The following is a 22,297-nucleotide window of genomic DNA, read 5'->3' as shown; positions in this document are numbered from 1 at the left end:
GGGCAAAGTCTCCATTCCTAAAGGGTGGTCAGAACCCGGACAGTGACCCGCCCCCTCCATCTCCGGGCGGCGCCTGCCCGCGCTATGGCGTCACGTCCTCCGGCCGCTCCCGCGATTGACGGCCGCTCGCGGCCAATGGGCATCCGGCCCCGCCCCTGCGCGGACCAATAGGCAGCGGCTCGGGGGGAGGGAAGGGAGGCTTTCCCGCCCCCCTGCCGGCGTGTGACGTCAGAGGCGCCATGGCCAGCTATCCGTACGGCCAGGTGAGTGAGACGGGGGCCGCGCCCCCGGAGGAGGGGGTCCGGCGGAGGTCGGGGCCTTGTCGCCATCTCCGTCCTGCCCTGCCTCAGTTTCCCTCTCGAGCAGAGGGTGGGGACTGAGCGGGAAGTTCGCGGGGGGGGAGAGAGGGGCCGAGAGACACGCCCCGCGAATGACGTCATACCACGACGCCCCCGTGCGTCGCGGTGACGTCACGGCCTGATGCCACGCAAAGCAGGCTGCAGGCGTTTAGGGGGCATCGCTGCCACGAGAAAAACGTTAAGCATCTGCCCCCCCGGAGAGTCGGCTCGGTGCCCCCCATGCCTAAAGGAAACCACAGGGTTGGCATCTAGACCGTGAGCCCGCTGTTGGGTAGGGACCGCCTCTAGATGTTGTCAACTTGGACTTCCCAGGCGCTTAGTACAGTGCTCTGCACACCGTAAGCGCCCAATAAATACGATTGAATGAATAGACTGTGAATGAATGAATAGTCTTTTAGACTGTGAGCCCACTGTTGGGTAGGGACTGTCTCTATATGTTGCCAATTTGTACTTCCCAAGCGCTTAGTACAGTGCTCTGCACATAGTAAGCGCTCAATAAATACGATTGATGATGAATAATGGTGGTATTTGTTAAGCGCTTACTATGTGCAAAGCACTGTTCTAAGCGCTGCGGGGGATACAAGGTGATCAGGTTGTCCCACTTGGGGCTCACGGTCTTAATTCCCATTTGACAGATGAGGTCACTGAGGCACAGAGAAGTTGAGTGGCTCGCCCAAGGTCACACGGCTGACAAGTGGCGGAGCCGGGATTCGAACCCAGGACCTCTGACTCCCAAGCCCGCACTCTTTCCACTGAGCCACGCTGCTTCCCGGAATGAATGAACTTGTACTTCCCAAGCGCTTAGTACAGTGCTCTGCACACAGTAAGCGCCCAGTAAATACGATTGAATGAATGAACTCGTACTTCCCAAGCGCTTAGTACAGTGCTCTGCACACAGTAAGCGCTCAGTAAATACGATTGAATGAATGAATCGGGGGGAAAGAGACGTCTGCTGCTGAGCCAGTGTAAAGACCACGGGGAATCAGGGGATCAAAAAAATAAATAATGGTTAAGCGCTTACTAAGTTCAAAGCACTGTTCTAAGTGCTGGGGGGATACAAGGTGATCAGGTTGTCCCGCGTGGGGCTCATAGTCTTAGTCCCCATTTTACAGATGAGGGAACTGAGGCACAGAGAATAATAATAATAATAATGATGATGTCATTTATTAGGTGCTTACTATGTGCAAAACACTGTTCTAAGCCCTGGGGGGGATACAAGGTGATCAGGTTGTCCTGCGTGGGGCTCACAGTCTTAACCCCATTTTGCAGATGAGGGAACTGAGGCACAGAGAATAATAATGATGGCATTTATTAAGTGCTTACTATGTGCAAAGCACTGTTCTAAGCACTGGGGGGGGATACAAGGTGATCAGGTTGTCCCGCGTAGGGCTCACAATCTTAATCCCCATTTTACAGATGAGGGAACTGAAGCACAGAGAATAATAGTAATAATGATGGCATTTATTAAGTACTTACTATGTGCCAAGCACTGTTCTAAGCTCTGGGGGGGAAACAAGGTGATCAGGTTGTCCCACATGGGGCTCACAGTCTTAATCCCCATTTTACAGATGAGGGAACTGAGGCACAGAGAATAATAATAGTAATAATAATGGCATTTATTAAGCACTTACTATGTGCAAAGCACTGCTCTAAGTGCTGGGGGGGATACAAGGTGATCAGGTTGTCCCGAGTGGGGCTCACAGTCTTAATCCCCATTTTACAGATGAGGGAACTGAGGCACAGATAATAATAATGATGGTATTTATTAAGCACTTACTATGTGCAAAGCACTGTTCTAAGCGCCGGGGAGGTTACAAGGTGATCAGGTTGTCCCCTGGGGGGGGCTCACAGTCTTCATCCCGATTTTCCAGATGAGGTCACTGAGGCCCAGAGAAGTTAAGTGGCTTGCCCAAGGTCACACAGCTGACAAGTGGCAGAGCCGGCATTCTAACCCACGACCTCTGACTCCCAAGCCGCGCTTTTTCCACTGAGCCACGCTGCTTCTGGGCCCGCTTGTCCGGAGGACCTGCTTTATAATCCTGGCCCCGCCACTTGTCTGCTGAGTGACCTTAGGCAAGTCACTTCACTTCTCTGGGCCTCAGGTACCTCATCCATAAAATGGGGATTGACTGTGAGCCCCATGTCGAAGCGGAACTGTATCCAATGTGACTATATCTACCCCAGTGTGCTTAACAAATACCATTTAAAAAACAAAAAAAAGATTTTGCAGGTGAGAAAACGGAGATACCAAGAAGTTATTTACTTGCCCAAGGTCACGTAGCAGGAAAGGGCCAGAGCAGGAATTAGTCCTCTAGACTATGAGCTCATTGTGGGCAGGGATTGTCGCTCTTTATTGTGGTACTGTACATTCCCAAGCGCTTAGTACAGTGCTCTGCACACAGCGCTTAATAAAAATGATTGAATGAATGAACCCAGGCTAGTTGAAAGAATTGTTGGTTGAATGGACTCCAGGCTGGCACCCTTCCCACTGGGCCATGCTGCAAATGTCTGCCAGGCGCTTTGGCACAAAGTGGACACTGTGCTATGGATACATTGGCCATGAAAGATCCCTGTGTGTATTTTTCAGTGTGTTGCACCCCTGTCCGCCTACTCCTTTGTTGAACTCTGCCACAGTGGGATCGCAATAAGTGCTTAGTACAGTGTTTTGCAAACAGGAAGCGCTCAATCAGTATGATTAAACGAATGAACGAACTGGCAGTAACGAAGGCATGAGTGGTGGTACACCAACCTCTAGCATTAGAATGATTTCCTGTGCACAGGTCTCAGTCCTGGAGTCTGAGAGCTGAGTGTGGTGTGGTGGGGGAGTGGGAGGAGAGAGAGAAAAAGAAATAATGATTGACTGACGCTGGGAAGTCTAGGGGCTGGGAAGGCTGAGCCAGTGGAGTAGCCCAGAAGCTGATTTTCTTTGCAGCAGCAGTGTCCTTTCCAGTCAGTCGATCAATGAATGTTATTTATAGAGTGTTCTATTAAGCACTTGGGAGAGTACAATAAAACAGAGTTTGGTAGGCATGTTCCTTGTCCACACGGAGCTTACAGTCTAGAGGGGGAGACAGACAGTAAGGTAAATTATTGTTATGGGCATAAGCCCATAATGAGGGCTTAGTTGGGAAAGGCCTTTGGAGGAGATGTGATTTTAATTAGGCTTTGAAAGTGGGGAGAGTGGTGGTCTGAAGGGGAAGGATGTGGACAAGAGGTCAGCAGTAAGATGAACCTGCTATTAGCATTCAATTTGGTGGACTTGCTACCTGCTAGGAAGAGCACAGAGTCCATTACAGTCCCTATCTCAGGAGCTAGGTATGATCATGGGTATGATCATGAAGAAAGGGCAAACGGAGTGATAGTGGTGAGGTTATCTGTGCTGCTTTATTCCTCAACTATGCCTGTGGGTCTTGGAGAATCCTGCAGCGGTGAGCTGAGGAGTTGAAGTGAAGAGGTTACGATTGCTAACCCTGGTTTACAGAGTTTTCTGTTATTGGGAGCATGCTGGAGTGAGTGCATTTGGAGAGCGTGACTTGTGTCCCCATTGTGCAAGAGGAAACTTTATCCTGGAATTGCAAGATGGGGAACAAAAGAATAAATGATTTGCTTTTCTTCGCAGTGGCTGCTCATTGTCTCCACTACTCGGTAGCTTTTGGCGTCCAACACATGAATGCCGTTGTTTCAAACCCCACTTAATCACAGTCACTGTCCCCTGGGGCAGAGTGTGGTCTTGATGGAGAATTCCAGTGTACTGCTGCTGCTGTTGATGCTCTGGCCAGAAGCTACTCTGTTCTCCCTGGAAGTTTCCACTCCTCAAACCTGGAAACTGCCCTGGACGATAGGGCAGTGGGGTTCGCCCTCCTCCAGACGTGGGAGTGGCTTTGCCACTTGTCGCTGTGTGACCTTGGCCTAATTACTTAACTTCTCCGGGCCTCAGTTACCTCTTCTCTAAAAAGGGGAGTAAGACTGTGAGCCCCATGTGGGACCTGGACTATGTCCAACCTGATTAGCTCGTTTCTACCTCAGGACTTAGTACAATGCCTGGCACACAGTAAGCACTTGATACCATTAAACATCTCTGTGTTCAGTTACCGCATCTGTAAACTGGAGATTAAGACTGTGGGCCCCATGTGGGACCTGGATTATGTCCAACATGATTAACTTGTATCTACCTCAGTGCTTAGTACAGTGCCCAGCACATAGTAAGAGCTTAACAAATAACATTAAAAAAAAAATATCCAGGGAGTTCATAGGGGGAAGGCTGGTAACAGGTGGAGAGTTGGGGACTTGGGGCGATGATGTGACAGGATGAGAGATTTAGGGGGTTCACCCTCCCCGACCACTGCCCTCTGTGCTTGGAATCTCTGATTTTTATTTTGACCAGTGCCGTGAGTCTGATTACCAGAGCTGCAGCAGCCCAGAATTGAGTGCCTTGAGGTATATGCAAGGTACAAAACACTGGGGTGGGGTTAGAGACTAGAACAGGCTCATTTTACAGATGAAGTAACTGAGGCCCAGAGACATGAAGTGACTTGCCCAAAGTCACACAACAGACATGTGGTGGAGCTGGGATTAGAACCCAGGTCCTTCTGACTCCCGTGCCCATGCTCTATCCACTAAGCCATGCTGTGGGAAGAGCTGGAGGAGGAAGAGGAGGAGAGTAGAAGGATGTTATTGGCTGCCCTAGTGTGTGAGGGAGGCACAGGTGGGCTTAACTCGGAGGTTCACAGTAGCAAATCAGGGTGAGCTCTGCTGAGGGAAATCCAGTCCGTGGCCCTGGATGGTAGCTTCTTTTGGATCCTTTGGCTTTCCAGCACCTTGCAGCTTGCTCCCCCAGCCCTCAAGGAGGGCCAGCCACAGCCCAGTAGCCATGAACACCCTCGCCTCCCAACAAGCTGAAATTTGGGCAGAGAGCGAGGCTGCCCAGACTGTGTGGCTGCTGCTGCTCTCAAGACCCCACCCTTGAGGGGCGGGGGGAAGCAGAGTTTCTTTCCAGGCCCTCGAAAGAGGAGAATTTGCCACTGCCCACGTCAGAGTTAGGGAAATTCTTCCCTAAGCCTTCCAGCTTCAGGGGAAGTCCACTTCCTCATGCCCAGCCCCTGGCAGGGCACTGGGCCTAACATGCATTCCTCTGGGATGCTTGGGTCATGAAGAGCTTGGGAAGAGCCTGGGTCGATTGCATTCTGACCATCACTTGCCCTGTGCTTGCCTCTGCAGGGTTACCCAGGATCTGCCGGACAGGCCCCCGGTGCCCCCCAAGGCAGCTACTACCCGGGGCATCCGCACTCCGGGGGGCAATATGGAGGGGGACTACCACCCGGCGGCTCATACGGAGGCCCCGCCCCCGGAGGGCCCTACGGACCACCGACTGGCGGAGGGGCATATGGACACCCAGCCCCAGGAGGCCTGCCCTTGGGGGCTCCCGGAGGACCTTATGGGGGTGCCGCTCCAGGTGGCCCCTATGGGCAGCCAGCCACAAATCCATATGGGGCCCCTCAGCCTGGTCCCTATGCACAGGGCCCACCCGCTGGTGAGTACAGGCGCTGGTGGGTAGGCGGGCGGGCGAGAGCAGTGGATCGTGGAGCTGGTGGCCTAGAACAGCGGGCCGGGGTGGTCATCCTGGGTTCTGTCCCTGGCTCCAGCCTTGGTTTGGTGAAATGGGCACACAGCCCTGGCCTGGGGTGGCCTCCCCTGAGCTAGGCACTGAACAGAATGGATGGGCACGCCATCCCTCTCCCGTGGAAGCCGACTAACCGAATCTCCCCTCATGCTTCCATTGCAAAGCCTGCTGGGAACCCCTCAGCTGAGGGCAGTCAGACCCAGCCCCACACTGTGCCGTGTCTCTCCTGTCTCAGAACGGCATCACCTTATGCCCCACCTTGTGTCCCACACTCTCCCCTCAGGCAGCATCCCTCCCGGCGTGGACCCGGAAGCCTTCTCCTGGTTCCAGACCGTGGACACGGACCGCAGTGGCTACATCTCCATGAAGGAGCTCAAACAGGCCCTAGTCAACTCCAACTGGTCTTCTTTCAACGATGAGACCTGCCTCTTGATGATAAGTGCGTCCCCGGGGGGTTCTTGGCTCCCCCCATCTCTGCACCCTCCCCCTTCGTGTCCTGTTCTGAGCCTCTCCTCTCTGCCTCCTGCCCCCCACCACGAGCTGCTCTGCTGCTCAGGCCCTGCTGGTGGGGGTTGGGACAAATGTGCCAGTATGCAACCAGTCTAGGGGTTGCCGAGGAAGCAAAGCAACTCTGAATTCCCTCCTGAACACCCTGCAAGCTTCTTAGTGGTAGAGTCCAAGGCTGGGCTCCCGGGCTCCTGGACTTCTGTCTGGAATGAGTTCCTGCTGCCCATCTAGTGGAGGGAGGGTGGTCAGTGTCACTTGAGTACCTTGGGGGTGAAACGAGTTTCCCTGGTGGATTCCCTGTGACAAGAGGGGCTGTTTGGGTTGTGAGAGAGCCCTAAGGCAATGGAACCAGGATTGTGAGAGGGAAAGGGCAGAAGGGAAGAGGGGCTGAGGACTAAGTTGAAAGAGCAGCAGGTTAGCGGTGGCATTGGGTGACTGGGAATCAGACCTTCTGATCCTCTCTGCCAAGAGGGGTTTGGGGGAAGAGGTCACCACTGTTCCTGGACTCCCTGGGGACCCTGCCAGGGCTCTGGGGTTCAGGGGGTGATGCCCCCCTCCCCAGCTCTCTGTCCACCCGCCCACCATTCCTTTCCAGACATGTTTGACAAGACCAAGTCCGGGCGGATTGACCTATTTGGCTTCTCGGCCCTGTGGCGGTTCATCCAGCAGTGGAAGGGCCTCTTCCAACAGTACGACCGGGACCGCTCCGGCTCCATCAACTACAGTGAGTTGCACCAAGGTGAGGAGGTCGCTAGCATGTGCACAGACATGCACATGTGTTCATATTATCTCCCCCTCTAGATGTAAGCTTACTATGGGCAGGGAATGTGTCTGTTATATTGTTATTATTGTCCTCTCCCAAGCACTTAGTACAGTGGTCTGCACACAGTAAGTGCTCATTAAATACAATTGACTGGCTGGCACCCCTCACCCCCCACCCCAGGCTTCCATGGGCTCCCTTGGCACTGCCAGACCACATGGTTATAAGAAAGCCCCCACCCACAGGGACTGAGCAGATCCAGTACCAGTTGACCCGGGGTCGCCGGCATCTTGGGCCACCCCCTTAACTAGGTGAGGAACGGACTGGGCTCCAGTTTGGTTTCCTCCTCCCCTGGCCCCATGCTTCTGGTTCATTTCCTGTCCTGGCCACCATGGGGCAACCCCAAGGCTATTTTTTTAAAAATTGGTATTGTACTAAGGGGAGGGGTAAGTACAAGGCAGTCAGATTGGACACAGTCCCTGTCCCACACGGGGGAAGGGAGAACAAATATTTAATCTCCATTTTACAGATGAGGAAAGTGGGGCACCTAGAAGTTAAAGTGACTTGCCCAAGATTAACAGCAAGCAAGTGGAGGAGCCAGGATTAGAATTCCAGTCCCCTGACACCCACGCCCATGCTCTTTCCTCTAGGCCACAGAGCTTTGTGCTCTGCCCGCTTATTGCCCTGAGGCCCAGTACTCCAGCCACTGGTGGGCAATCCCTGGGGAGAGTTGGTTGGCTTTGCCAGCCTGGGCCCTGCCACCGTTATAATGATTTTATGTGTTACAAGCTTACTGTGTGCCAACCACCATATTAAGCACTGGGCTAGGTACAAGACAGGTACAGGAGGCCCACATAGGCCTCACAAGTCTAGGTAGGAGGGAGTAGGATTTAATCCCCATTTTACAGATTAGAAACAGAGGCACAGAGAAGTTGTCACTTGCCCGAGGTCACACAGAAGAGAAGTTGCAGAGCCGGGATTAGAACCCAGGTCCTCTGACTCCCAAGCCTGTGTGCTTTTCACCAGGCCCCACTACTTCTTCCCTCCACTTATCTCTCCCCTAGGAGGACCCCTGATAGCTCGGGGAGCTAAGCAGAGAAGAGGGGTAGGAGGCAACAGTGACGTGAGTGGCAACAGTGATGCGAGTTTAGAGCCCTCCTGATAGAGGCAGGTGGTCCACTCAAGCCAGGCTCGGGCCCGTGACGCAGACAGAAAGGAGATGTTCCCCTACACCCTCCCCCCTGCCCTCTCCCCCAGCACCGAGAAAGATGTTCTCTGTGGAAGACAACCGATTGGCATTCGGTCACAAGGCAATGACTAGGGAGTTTGTCTTGTCTCTCCTGTCCCTCCAGCTCTGTCCCAGATGGGCTACAACCTGAGCCCCCAGTTTACCCAGCTCCTGTTGTCCCGGTACTGCCCCCGGGCCGCCAACCCCACCATCCAGCTGGACCGCTTCATCCACATCTGCACCCAGCTCCAGGTGCTGACCGAGGCCTTCCGGGAGAAAGACACGAGCATGCAGGGGAACGTCCGGCTCAGCTTCGAAGACTTCGTCACCATGACCGTGTCCCGTGTGCTGTGATTCTGCTGCGCCGGGCACCCCCTTCCCCAAAACAGAAGTAGAATCTCCCTGTGCTCACGCACTACCGTCCTCCCAGGTGTGTGTGGTGGGTGGACCGGACCTGGGACGGGACTGGGCGGGTGAGAATCGAGCCAGCGAGGAGGCGCCGAGCCGGAATCCCAGTGCCCCCACCACCCCCTCCATTTTGGGGCTCAGGGAAGCCAACCCTTCAGTCCTGCTCCCACTTCCTTCCCTCCAAGCCATTCAAAGCACCACCTATGCTTACGCTCACCCCAGAGTGAGTTCCTGGGGCCTGTTGCCGAGGATGGTGCCAGACGCCAACGTGTTTCTCTTTGGGCCCAAGCTGCCCAGGCTAGTGAGAGCAGTTGTTTAGTTCCTCCAAAAGCAGAAACTACGCCAAGGGAGAAAATGGTGCATGGAGCCAGCAAAGGCGAGTTTGCACAGGGTCATGCTCCCATGTCCCCTGCCGGCCTGTGCCAGGGCAAGACCAGCCATCCCTGTTTTGCTACGGGGCCTGGTTATTTTGGGGTGGGGGCCGACCAGACCCCCGTCAGCCCCCAACACCTCACTCCACCGACCAGACGCCTCCTTACTGCCAATGTATCCATTTTAACCTAAAGGGCCAAACCTCCTATGTGGTTGTAAGCTTCAATAAAGGGGTTCTACCTCAGGGTGCTGGAACCAAGTGTCGTCTTTGTGCCCGGAAGGGGGTCCTCTAGGAAAGGGGACTTAATGAGCATCCAAGAGAGGGGGGGCCCCAGACAACTGGCTGAGCTAATGCTCTGGCTCAAAAGTCCATGCCAAAGGGAATGGGAGACCATGTTGTGCTGTGGGAAATAGCAGTTTAGAGTAGTGAAATGTCAGCCCAGACCCCAACTCCACTCTTTGCCTTATCCCAGGAAAATGCTGTGCAACTCAACCCCTTTCATTTTCCCCAGGGGCCGATCCCTCTGTCTCAGCTGAATCATAGGGACCATCTAACCTTGGTGGCCTTGCTACCTTTCTGCTTCCGAGATTTTATGCTGGGGCCATAGTGGACAGGACACTGAAGTCTGAGAACAGAGACTACGGGGAAGCTTTTGGCAGCATGTCCAGCAAGGGCCTTTGAGAAAGAAAGAGCCGATGGGAGAGAAAGGCACTTCATTGAGCCTCTAAGTAATGAGTCACCCCTACTTCCCACCGTTCTCGATAACACCGATTCCCTGTGCTGGTTGGAAATGAGAGCAGAAAGCAGAACTTACCGAGCCTTCATTTACAAAGTTTAGCGAGGCGCAGGGCATGGAACCGTCCCTTTCTCTCACTCCACTGGGAACCTGCTGGTCCCTTACTCTGGATCCCCAGCTCGAGGGGGTGGCAGGAGTAGGGTCGGGGGGTAGTGGACCAGTAACCCTTCCAGGTGGAACCAAGGAGGCTGGGGCCCTGTGGGGCAGGGGCTTATGTCCCCCTTTGCTACTACTACTTTAATTGGCTGCCCATTCACGGGTGGGGAAGGTGATCCGTTCCCCCAGACTGGACCCCACTCTGGGCTCCCACTGACTGCTCACAGTTTCCATGACTCAGACAAGTCCTCAGTTTCTTCAATTGTAAAACAGAGATAAAATGGAGATTAAACCTGTTCTCTCTCCTACTTAAGACTATGAGCCCCATGCAGGACAGGAACTACACCTGACCCAATTAACCTGTACCTACCCCAGCGCTTAGGAAAGTGTTTGATAGTAAGCACTGAAGAGCAGCGTGGCCTAGTGGATCTGGGAGGCTGAAGGACCTGGGATCTAATCCTGCCTCCGCCACTTGTCTCCTGGAGCGCCTTGGGCCGGACGCTTCACTTTTCCGTACCTCAGTTACCTCACTGGTAAAATGGGGGTGAAGACCGAGTCTTCTGCGGGACAAGGGACTGTGTCCAACCTGATTAGCTCGAATCTACCCCCGTGCTTAGAACAGTGCTTGGCACATAGTAAGCACTTAACAAATGCCAGTAAAACAACAACAACAACAAAAAAGACCCTGTCGGGGGAAGGAGTCAGCAGCACTGCCCGATGAGGAGGACTGCGCTCTGTGGGGTGCCTGCTTCACAGCCTCTACAACCTGCAAGGTGACTCAGGCCCGGATCTGAGCCCCTGCCTGCTCCCCCGCTCCTGGTCTCTACAGGGCCTGGGGGACGGGGAACGTTCTGTACCGCCCGTGGATTAGGAAATGGTTGGCTTCTAATTAAAATCACATTGGGCCGGTGGCCAACAGTCTAGCGCCAGGGTTGGGAAGAAGTTTTATCTCACTCACCGTTCATATCCTGAGCTTGTGTCGAGGTTTCGTAACCTGGTGGAGGGTGGGAGGATATGAAGGTATCTTCATGGAAACGCATCTGAGGGCAATGCCGTTCCTGGAAGAGGTTCGGGTCCGAACTTATCAGGCGCGTGTCATTTCGGCATAAGGTTTGGCACACTTTTGAGATGCAAGAACACGATGATGCAACTTTATTCCTCCTTGGACCTTCCAGCCCACCCCCGGAAGCCCCCCATAAATCACCTTAATGGTCATCGGCTGTTGCTGTTGCTTTTAGAACAAAGCCAAAGGCGGCTGTTTCTTCAGATTGTTCAGTTCTAGAAAGTTGTCCTACCTCCAGAAACCCGGTAGGACACAAGGGTTCGGTGGCAGGAAGATTCAGCTTGGAGCAGATCAGGGGATCCTAGAACTGGAAGGGACTTTAGTGGGATCAGGTGGGCCAGCCCCCTGCCTCAGACCTGGGTTAGAGAGAGATGCCACAAGGTCCCAGTTCTGGTGTTTTCCTACCCTGACGTCTAACTACGGCTTCCTGTTGTCTCACTGTTTAGGGTCTCGGTGAGGCGGTGAAGAGGGGGAGGCCCCTCCAGTTGCCTGAAGATGGCTACTGTTCACCTGAGCCATTTTCTTTGCAATCACAACACCCCCAGCCCCCACCCCATTCCTTCCAAATTTGGGCATTTTGACTGCCCCTCCCTAGCCTTCCTTCTCCTCCTCCTTTGGCTTGGAGAGGTATATCCAGTTGTAAAGAGGGGGGGTATCAAAAGGACAAAGGAGAAGGCCCAGGGTCAGGGGTGGGGGCCAGGCAGGGATGGGAAGAGGGGAGGTGGTGGTGTCGAGCTGCAGCTCTCTCTAGGGCAGCACGGTGGTAACGCTGGTGAGCACCACGTGCTCAGAGACTTTGGAAACAGTGAACTTGCTTTGCAGGGACAGGGACTTCTGACTGGTGGAGCGGGAGCTGGGCGTCTGAAAGGAGCCAAAGGTAGGGAGGCAGCAGGAGAAAGCGGCTTTAAACTGTTCTCGGAACTTGCCTTAGGGAGAGAAAACACACACACACACATACATACGTGTGCATACCTAAGCGCAAGACATCACAAATGGGTGGGCACACGCATGCCATCACACATTCATGGGCATGCACACCTGACAGTTGGGCTGCACACATCATCACACACATTGACGAAAACACACAATTTCATGCTGAATCAACAAGAAGCCAGTCGGCTGTGAACAATTCTTTGATTTTTCTCCCAATCCCCTCCCCCGCCACCTCCCCCCAAAACCCTGACCCCCCCAAACCCCAGCTCCCCCCACCCCAGCCCCCTGAGGGAGCCCCCCGCCCCCCCTGGAAACGAAGCTCTGAAAACATCGTTGCTGCCGCGGCAGAACCAAAGAATAAAGCAACTTCCCCTGATCAGGTTTCCCCAGACCACTGCAATTTCCATCTGATTTCCTGGCCGCCGCTAGCTTCTCTCCGGCCCCGGCTCAAATCTCATGGTAGGACGTGTTGTCTGGACCTGAAGACTTCAGGAATGACCCCTCCCCCTCCCTCCACAGGTCCCTCTCCCCTCCACCCTGGGTGGACAGTTTGCAGAGCAGACAGGGAGGTGGGAGGAGGGAGCTTTCCTGCAACTGATGTCTGGAGTTCCCCTACCCTGGCTGATTTCCCTGTGAACATTCCTAGGGACTGGAAAGGACTTAAGTAGGTCATCTTGGGCAGTCCCCGGTTTCCAGACATGATGGGCAAGTGGATTTTGTGTTTAAGAACTCCAAAAGGAGATATCTCATTTCAGAAACTTACTAAAGCATCCCTCCCCCTTCTCATCCTACTTCTATTAAGGGCTCTGTCCCTCCATTCTCCAGTGGTCATCCCAGGAAGTCTTAAGCTGTTTTGACCCAATCAGTCATAGTGCAGACTAACCACTATCCAGGCAGTGGGAGGGAGGGAGGCAGTTTCTAAATCCAGCTTCCTTTTTGATACCAAGGGAGTGAATCAGTCAAGGTTGGCTTTGTCCTATGAGACCCAAACCTTTGGGCTTCCAAATTCATCCTGTTGGGAGTCAGGACACTGGGGCTCGAGTCCCAGTTCTGCTGCGGTGAGTGACTTTGGGCAAGTCACCTAACCCCTCCAAGCCTCCATTTCCCCATCTATTAAATGGGGAAAATAATCCTCCCCCAACTAACAAGTATTTGTTAAGCGCTTACTTTGTGTCAAAGTCTGTTCTAAGTGATGGGGTATTTAGATATTAATTAGGTTGGATTCAGTCCCTGTCCTTCATGGGGATCACAGTCTAAGTAAGAGGGAGAACGAGTATTTAATTCCCATTTTACAGTTGAGGAGACAGGCACAGAGAAGTTAAGAGATTTGGTCAAGGACACACAGCAAGCAGTTGGCAGAGGTGGGATTAGAACCTAGGTCTTCTGACTCCCATGCTCTATCCACTAGACCACACCGCTTCTCCGAGACATTTGAGGACCAATGAAGGAAACGATATGAAAGCATTTTAGGGAAATTCCAGGCACTGTCATCTCACCAGGCCCAGAGAATCCAACCCCTCTCCCAGGAGACCACCTTTCCTGCCCAGCGAAGTGCCCGCTTACCACTTAGGAAGTTGTAGATGATGGGATTGGCAGCGCTGTTGGCGTAGACCAGCCAGTGGGAGAAGGTAAACCAGGCATAGATGGACTCCCGGTCACTGGTGTTGGCAAACATTCCAAACACCCTGCAAGGAGGAGAGGGCTGGTTAGACAGGCCCTGGCCTTCACCTCGCTCCAGCTCCAAGGTTCAGATCCTAGAGCTGAGGGCAAGTGGGAGCTGATATTCAAATACTAGGACGAGGGGCAAGTGGCAAATCCCTAGCTCTAGCACTGAGATTCAAGTACTAGAGCCAAGAGCGAGGAGGTAGACCCGGCTCTACCACTGAGATGGAGATACTAGAGCTGGAGGTGAGTGACCAGTCCTTGGCTCTAGCACCGAGATTCATTCATTCAATCGTATTTATTGAGTGCTTACTGTGTGCAGAGCACTGTACTAAGCACTTGGGAAGGACAAGTTGGCAACATACAGAGACGGTCCCTACCCAACAATGGGCTCACAGTCTAGAAGGGGGAGACAGACGACAAAACAAAACATGTGGACAGGTGTCAAGTCGTCAGAATAAATAGAAATAAATACTAGAGACTGGGGAGAATAGCTGGTTCTTGCTCCAGCACCAAGATTCTGATTCTAGAGTTAGGGGCAAGTAGCCAGTTTTTAAGCTTGTTGTGGGCAGGGAATGTGTCTGTTTATGCTTGTACTGTATTCTCTCCAACACCTAGTACAGTGCTCTGTACAATGTAAGTGCTCAATAAATGATTGACTGCTCAAGTTTTTGAAATTATTATCATTAATTACTATTATCATAAATAGTAAGAGTGGTATTTGTTAAGCGCTTACTATGTACCAAGCACTGTATTAAGTGCTGAGGTAAATACAAGATAGTCAGGTCCTACAGTCTAACTAGGAAAGAGGACAAGTACTGACTCCCCATTTTGCAGGTAAAGGAACTGAGGCACAAATGACTTGCCCATCATCACACAGCAGAAAAGTGGCAGGGGCGGAAGTAATAATAATGATAATAATGATAATGATGGCATTTATTAAGTGCTTACTATGTGCAAAGCACCGTTCTAGGCGCTGGGGAGGTTATAAGGTGATCAGGTTGTCCCTCGGGGGGCTCACAGTCTTAATCCCCATTTTACAGATGAGGTAACAGGCCCAGAGAAGTTAAGTGACTTGCCCAAAGTCACACAGCTGACAAGTGGCAGAGCTGGGGTTTGAACCCATGACCTCTGACTCCAAAGCCTGGGCTCTTTCCATTGAGCCACGCTGCTTCTCATGAACCCATGAAATAGAACCCAGGTCTTCTGACTCCCTACTCTACCTACTAGGCTGTGCTGCTATTTTAACAGGAGAGTTGCGCTGGCAATGAGACAGGAACTCCGGCAGACTAGGGGTCGTGCCGTCATCCTGGTCAATGTGGGGACAGAAACACTCTCAGTTTCTGCACATAAAGCAGCATGGCCTAGTGGAGAGAGTATGGACCCGGGAGCCAGAAGGGCCTGGGTTCTAATCCCGCCTCTGCCACTTGCCTGCTTTGTGCAAGTCATTTAACTTCTCTGGGTCTCAGTTACCTCATCTGGAAAATGGGGATTAAGACAATGAGCGCCAGGAGGGAAAGGGGACTGTGTCCAGCCCAATTTGTTTGTATCCACCCCAGAGCTTAGTTCAGTGCCTGGCACATAGTAAGTGCTTAACAAATACCACAGTTATTATTATCCTCCATTGGCATTCTCTTTGAGCCCTGACCCTTCCCCAGTGGCCACAGAGGATGCAACATGGGAAGAGTCTTACCGTTTAAGGACATTGAGCACGCTGATGGGCAGGTAGCAGAGCGCGAACACGGTCAACACCACCATAAGCATCTTGGCCGTCTTCCTCCGCGCTCGCATCTGCTTGACCTCGGCCAGGAAAGCGCTGGCCCGAGCAGGGGCCGGGGGTCCCGGGAGCTGCACTGAGCTGCACTTCCAGTTCCGGACCAGGGCGGAGGTGGTCCCAGGAATCTGAAGCCAGCAGTGGGGCCCAGGGAAGTGGGGTCGGGGAGGGAGAAGGGAGGAAAGAAAGAGCTTGGATCTCAGTGTGGAGTCCTTAAATCAAGAGAGATGGCACGGCTGCCCTTTAAGAAGCAGCCTAACCATGATGCCCCGGGGCCCAAGTGCCTCCTGCTGCCCCTCATGCCCACCAGTGGACCCCAACATCCTCCACCCTCCAAAACCCCATCAGGGCTTTTGTTTCTCTCCCTCAACGGGCCCTTTCTTCACCCCATCCCCCTGCCTCGGGCGTCCCTTTGCCACCACTGAGTCATTGCCCAGCTGCCCCGTATGCTTGGGACAGTGCCTGCGCCTCCCCACTGCCTTTAGAAGCCACAGTCTAATGCTGCCACCGCCTCCAGGAAGCCTTCCCAGGTAACCCCCAGCCTTACTCTTATATCAGTATCCTTCCCCTACCCCAATCCATTCTTCTTCTAATGTACTACTTAAGTGCTTACTACGTACCAAGCACTGTGTTAAGCACTGGGGTAAATTCAAGATAATCAGGTCAGATTCAATCCCTTTCCCACATGGGACTTACAGTCTAAGTAGGAGGAGAACAGGTATTTAATCCCCCGTTCTATAGATGAGGAAACTGAGGCACAGAGAAGTTAAATGACTTGTCTAAAGTCACAGAGCTGGTAAGTGGCAGAGCTGGGATTAGAACCCAGATTCACTGACTCCCAGGCTCATTTTCTTTCCACTAGGCACGCTGCTTCTAATTATTCCTGTCATTTCTGTCTATACCCCTGGGGTGAATAAAGTAGAGTGGGGGTTTGTGTGTCTCTCTTCATCCCCCTGTTAGACTGGCAGCCCACTTGAGGACAAGAATCGGGTCTGTTCTTCCACCTGGGCTGAGCACACTTTAATGTATGTCTCCCCTATAGAATAATGGCCCGACTGCCTGCCCATTTGCCCACCCATCCACCTGACGGCCTTCATCACACCCTCCTGCCCTCACCTGGTGCCCCCAGAGCTTCCTGAAGATCTGGAAGTAAGCCATGAACATGAGGCCGAGCGGGGCCAGGTATGTGACGATGAAGAAGCAGCTGTGGTAAATCTTGGGATACAAGTCATCTACAGCAGAGACCGGGGGATGGGAAAGAGAACCCCCGAGCCCTTAATCAGGAGGAGCAGCCAGAGGAGAGGGCCTTTGGCTCCCCCGGGGTCTGGGGCAGTGTTATCTGGGCTGGGGGAGAGGAGAGTGATTGTAGGGAGGTTGTTTTGGTTGGCATGGACAGATGGGCTACTTATGCAGGGCTGGGAAAGAGGGAAAAGCTGCACGTTCCCGAAGGGGCAAGGGAAAGGAGTCAAACGTCACCCAGGGCCAGCGTGGTCCACCCGCCCGCTGACAGAGGGAGCCCCTGTGAGGTGCCCGCTCCCGGTACCTGCCCAGCGTTCATCACAGACGGAGAAGAGGAGGGTGCGGTTGGCCAGCTCGGGCAGGATCGTGCTGCGCTCCATCACCACGGCCTGGGGCACCATGATGGCCAGTGAGACGGCCCAGATGCCCAGGATGCTGCCACGGGCACGCTGGGCCGTGCTCTTGAACAGCAGCGGGTGGCAGATGGCATACCAGCGGTCCAGTGCGATGAAGCTGAGGGTCAGCACGGACACGGACACGGACACCGTCTGCAGAGAAGGCAGAGGTGGGTGGGGAGAGACTCCAAGTGGCCCCTCCGGACAACCTCTCTGTGTCCTATGGCAGGCAGTGTGGGGGACTGTTGGGTGGATTTGCCCCAGGACTGGGAATCAGACCCCCTGGTTTCCCTGACCTGGCTTCCTGCCTGGCCTCGGTACCACGGGAAACCCAGCCAGGTCAGAGAGGGGCAATTGTGCTTGTTTGTATCCATCCCAGCGCTTAGTACAGTGCATGGCAAATACCATAATTAACATTATTATTATTATTATTACCTGTGATGCTCACCTGCAAATAGGGGATGATCTTGCAGAGGGTTTGGCCAAAGAACCAGGACTCTGTGATGTCTACAAGCAGGCTGGCCGGCAGGCAGATGGCCGTGACCAGGACGTCGGCCAACGACAGGTTGACGATGAAGTAGTTAGTGACTGACCTCATGTGGTGATTACGCCACACAGCTAAGCACACTGCGAGTTAAGAGTGGTTAGGGGGCTGAGAACCATTATCTCCTCTCCCCTCCTGCCCCCATCGCCAACCCGCTGGAAGGACAAGCTCTCAACTGTTGGGCAGGGAAGGGGGAGAGCATGTTCCAAGGAATTCTGGGAACTGTGCTCCCTCCTCACAGCTGATCAGAAGTCCTGAGTAAGTATTCCATATCCCAGAGAAGGATTGATTTTTTTCAGCCCTCTCTCTTGTCCTCCCCTAGTCTGCCCACCATCATCAAGGTAGACCAACAAGTCAGACCAGTAGACACTAGCCCCACCAGACTACTATTAGCAGTTAGTCCTGGCCCAGGAGCACTGGCTTATAGCCTCAGATCCTTTTCTCCTGCCCCTTGCCATCTCATCTGTAGCTGAGTTGATTTTTTTTAACATTGACCCTCCGAGGCTGGGTCTACACGACACCAATAATTCACTGCGGGGCCACTGAAGTGACCCGAGTGGTTAAACAGCCAAAGGGAGTTTATACCCTGTAGTCTGTACACTCCTGTTGGGTAGGTATCTCAACTACCAACTATTGTATTGAACTTTCCCAAGCACTTAATACATACAGTCCTCTGCACACAGTAAGCACTCCGTAAATACCACTGACTCATTGATTACAATTAATCATGTATTAAATCAGACTACTTCTCTGGAGCCAACAAGGCCCTTGTTGGGTCTGGCCTTCTGCCCCTGCCCCATCTGTTGTACTGTTACTACTACTACTGTTGGAGAGGGAGGAGGATCTAACCAGCAGCTGTGCCTCATGCCCTTTCCATTAAGACTACTTTGCCAAAAGGTATTTGGCAAATTGGGGTGATCCCCACAGGCAAAATGTTTACTGCCCTGAGGACCCCCAGAAGAGTCCTCGTTGGATTTATTCTCAAGGCACAGACCTGGCAATGATTACCCTGCTCTCTGGCCCTGGTGAGCCAGGCTTTAAAGCAGGCAGGGCTACCACGAAGGCTTCTATCTCTCTGCTGGGACTTGTGAATCTCCCCAGTGGGCTCCCAGGGAGCAGGGGCTTCCCAGGAAGCACAACCCCCTCCCACGGCTCCAGGAAGGGCAGACTGGGCAAGCACAGACTGGTGGGAAGGACCCCGCAGGGACCAGGAAAGAAGAGTGGGTCAGGGTGGGGAAGCTTTGGGCCTGGGCCCAGGAGGACACCTACCCAGCACGTTGCCCACTAGGGCCACAAGGAAGACAGCCACGTAGGCCACGATGAGGGCCCACTCGTACTGCTTCGGGTAGAGGTAGTCACGCCAGAGGTAGCGCAGGAACTCATCATCGTAGTCATCTGGGGAGAAGGGGCCGCCGGGGGCTCGTGGCCTTCCGCTGCTGTTGGCTGGGAGCGCCTCCATCGGGGTCATTCAGGGGCTGCTTCCGGAGGGCATCGTGGGCCAGGGTGAGGAGCAGAGGCTTCGAGAGGAGCTAGCAGCTGGCAAGGGGGGACGGGGAGCCTGGGAAAGGAGCAGGTTTAATGCAACATCTAAGGCAGGGTCAGGGAGCAGGACTTCCGGCTCTCTGCTCAACATGCCCCTGTCCCCAGGGACCCCTCCAACCATGCCCCTGAGATGCATGGATGGAGGGATGAGGTCTGGAAAAATGGCAACAAAAACACAAGAGAGAAAAGCAGTGTGGTCTAGTGGAAAGGGCCTGGGAATCGGAAGACCTGGGTTCTAATCCTGACTCTCATTTGACTGCTGTGTGCTACTCTGTGCTTCAGTTTCCTCATCTGTAAAATGGGGATTAATTCCCTTTTAAGCACTTGATATTCACCCCAACTGTAGCTCAACAGCACATAGCTACATATCTGTACTGTATTTATTTTAATGGCTGTCTCCCCTACACAAGCAAGTTCTTTTTGGACAGGGAATGCGTCTACCAACTCTGTTGTACTGTACTCTCCCAAGTGCTTAGTACAGTGCTCTGCACACAGCAAGCACTCAATAAATACCATTGCTTGACTGAATTGCACTGTGAGCCCCACTCAGGACAGGGACCGTGCCTGACCTGAGTATCTTGTATCTACCCTAGGGCTTAGTACAGTACTTACTAAATATTAAGCTCTTAACAAATACCACTATTATTATTGAGCCTGTTCCCATCAGCCATCCCCTAAGTCACAACGCGGCCACTTCCTCCAGAAAGCGTTCCATGTTTAGGCCCCTTTCCAGCCCTCCTTCTCCTCCCCCTTTCAATCCAATCCTTCCTGCCATGTCCTTGTCTACGTGGTATCGGGGTGGCTGGCCCGTCCCCTCTCTCCCCGCAGCAATTGGACTGGAAACTGCCCAAGAGCGGACTCCACTGGGCTCTCCCTTCCTGGTTCAGCACAAGGCAGGGAAGAGAGATTGGGCCGATTCAAGGAGCATCTCCAGGGTTGTTCTCTCCCTGGCTCTGCTGAACCAGGGGTGTTCTCATCCCTCCATGTGGAGAGGGTACTGGGGAGTGGGCGAGCCAGTCCTCGCTGCCAGAGGTGGCCCATACCAGACGACTCGGTCTAGGCAAGTGTATGTGTTGGAAGGACCGAGGGCAGCTGCCAGGGTGGGGGGTTGGGGGGCACGGTCCCTCGCCCTCGCCCACCCCGGAGACCCCCGAAGCAGTGTTTGCAGCGCTCTCGGTACCACGTCCAGGGCTGCCGTGACGTGTCGTTCCCACGAGGGGGCGTGGCATCTCTCCATGAATGAACCACGTTCCCATTCATAAAGCTGGGGCCCGCCAGGGAGGAGGAGGAGGAGCAGCCTCAGACCTCCCCGGGGCGGGAACTGGACACAGGACACCCCAGTTTTCCAGTCTCCTCAGCCCCCCGACTCACAGAGAGATGGGGACGGACCCTACTCCTCCCCGAGCCTTTGTTTCCCACTCCCTCCCGCGGGGTTGAGGGAGGGTAAAAAAAGGAATATGCAGAGGGCTTCGAAGTCCTTCTGGTTAAGGACAGTAAAAATGATCCCCGTTATTAACAACAGTTTATTATCAATTATATATTATTAAAGTGTCGTCTCAAGAGCACTAAGTCAAGCCTCCAGGGTGGAGGTCGGGTTCCTGGTTGCCATTAATAATAGTGATAAAGCATCATTATTAACAAAGCAGGCGGTGGAGATGTGGGAGAGAAACGGCAAAGTAAAGACCCGCGACCGGCTCGGTGACCTGGAATCATACATTGCACTGAAGAAATGGTGGCGGGGGGAGGAGGGGGGGGGCTCTCTGGCGATCTCAATTGAATTAGGCGGAATTCTCTGGATACCTGTCACAGGCGGTTATTTTCATCTCCCCAGGAGATGGCTGGGATGCTTTTGGTGGTATGGTCCGGCTTGCTTTCACATACAAAGACCACATGAACCGGAGAAATGGTTGGTGATGATAATGATGGTGGTGATGAGGCGGATGATGGTGAGCGGGAGGAGACCAGAGAGGACCTGAAAGGCTTCGGAGAAAGACCCACGGCCTCTAAGTGTAGCCTAGGAGGGAGTTGCCGCCCCACTTGAAGGGACCCATCCTTTCTCAGAGCCGACAAGCCGGCAGAGGATCTGGTGGTCGGGGAGATCTGGGGTCTCCCAGCTCCTTCCTTCCCACGGAGTGAGAGAGAGAGAGAGTGTGTGTGTGATTGTTCTAGTCTGCAAGGTCGCTGAGGTGGTCACTTTGGGGACCCAGGAGAAGGGTGGGGGGGAGGCACTGGAGTCAGACAAGGGCTAAAATCTGGTCGAATTGGGCAGAGACAGACACCTGTTCCCGGAACCTGCCCCTCCTCGCTCTCCTTCCCGCCGCCTTAGGTCTTTTCCCAGAGACCACTCATTTCTCCCCGTCCCCGGCCCGGGTCCTAGAGAGACCCCCGCCTCCCACCACCACCACCACCACCACCACACACAGACAGACACCCAGAGCCCTCCCGCCCAGTCCCCATCTCCCGGCGAGGTGTCTGCCGAGAAGGGGGGCGGGCGGACCCTCCCCAATCTCCCTGCCCGCCCGGAGTCAAAGATGAGAAGTCACCGCCTACCTGCCGGGGCGGGGGGAGGCCTGCAGGCCAAAGCGGTCCCGGCCCGGGGAGCCGCGGCCACCGGAATGACAAAGGGGGCCAGCGAGTCCCGGGGTGAATGGAGCGGGCGGGACGGGGGCGGGGGCGGGCACAAAAGGAGCCACGCGATTGGCCGGCGCCGGCTGCCCGCCGACGCTCATTGGCTTAGGCCCGGGGGAGCCGGGCTTCTCAACGGCCCGACCACCGGACCCAACCGTCCTGCGGGGCTCAGGGCTCCCCCGCTCAGCTCCTGCAAATAATAATCACAACAACTGTGCTATTTGCCAAGCGCTCACCATGTCCCAGGCCCCGTACTAAGCGCTGGGGTGGATACGAGCAGGTCAGGTTGGACAAAGTCCCTGACCCACACGGGGCTCACAGTTTCAATCAGGATAATAGCCGTGATCCAATCACACTTGGATTTGTGCCC

The 22,297-nt window shown here is 54.0% G+C and overlaps 2 protein-coding genes across 2 annotated transcripts; one reads left to right on the top strand and one right to left on the bottom strand.

The window, feature by feature from the left end:
• Positions 1-9,509, top strand: PEF1 (penta-EF-hand domain containing 1). The gene is made up of 5 exons (XM_038758675.1): positions 1-263; positions 5,577-5,889; positions 6,263-6,418; positions 7,082-7,225; positions 8,599-9,509. Exons 1-5 carry the CDS (start codon positions 240-242, stop codon positions 8,826-8,828), a joined length of 867 nt encoding a protein of 288 aa, XP_038614603.1. The 5' UTR covers positions 1-239; the 3' UTR covers positions 8,829-9,509.
• Positions 9,510-11,373: 1,864 nt separating this feature from the next.
• HCRTR1 (hypocretin receptor 1) lies at positions 11,374-21,931 on the bottom strand. The gene is made up of 9 exons (XM_038758229.1): positions 21,850-21,931; positions 21,100-21,279; positions 19,027-19,315; positions 17,662-17,840; positions 17,123-17,366; positions 16,696-16,811; positions 15,499-15,707; positions 13,707-13,828; positions 11,374-12,136 (listed from the first exon to the last, which is right to left on the bottom strand). Exons 3-9 carry the CDS (start codon positions 19,223-19,225, stop codon positions 11,958-11,960), a joined length of 1,248 nt encoding a protein of 415 aa, XP_038614157.1. The 5' UTR covers positions 19,226-19,315; positions 21,100-21,279; positions 21,850-21,931; the 3' UTR covers positions 11,374-11,957.
• Between the last annotated feature and the right edge of the window lie 366 nt (positions 21,932-22,297).

This window comes from Tachyglossus aculeatus, chromosome 16 (assembly GCF_015852505.1).
Source record: "Tachyglossus aculeatus isolate mTacAcu1 chromosome 16, mTacAcu1.pri, whole genome shotgun sequence".
In the NCBI taxonomy this organism is placed as follows: domain Eukaryota; kingdom Metazoa; phylum Chordata; class Mammalia; order Monotremata; family Tachyglossidae; genus Tachyglossus; species Tachyglossus aculeatus.
This window is presented reverse-complemented; position numbering and strand designations above follow the sequence as displayed.

Coding starts and splice junctions, on each gene's coding strand:
- PEF1 (XM_038758675.1), top strand. CDS start 240: ATGGCCAGCTATCCGTACGGCCAG. Junction 5,890..6,262: donor TGCACAGGGCCCACCCGCTG/GTGAGTACAGGC, acceptor CTCTCCCCTCAG/GCAGCATCCCTCCCGGCGTG. Junction 6,419..7,081: donor GACCTGCCTCTTGATGATAA/GTGCGTCCCCGG, acceptor ATTCCTTTCCAG/ACATGTTTGACAAGACCAAG.
- HCRTR1 (XM_038758229.1), bottom strand. CDS start 19,225: ATGACCCCGATGGAGGCGCTCCCAGCCAACAGCAGCGGAAGGCCACGA. Junction 16,812..17,122: donor CTGTGATGAACGCTGGGCAG/GTACCGGGAGCG, acceptor TCTCTGCTGTAG/ATGACTTGTATCCCAAGATT. Junction 15,708..16,695: donor GGAAGCTCTGGGGGCACCAG/GTGAGGGCAGGA, acceptor TGCTGGCTTCAG/ATTCCTGGGACCACCTCCGC.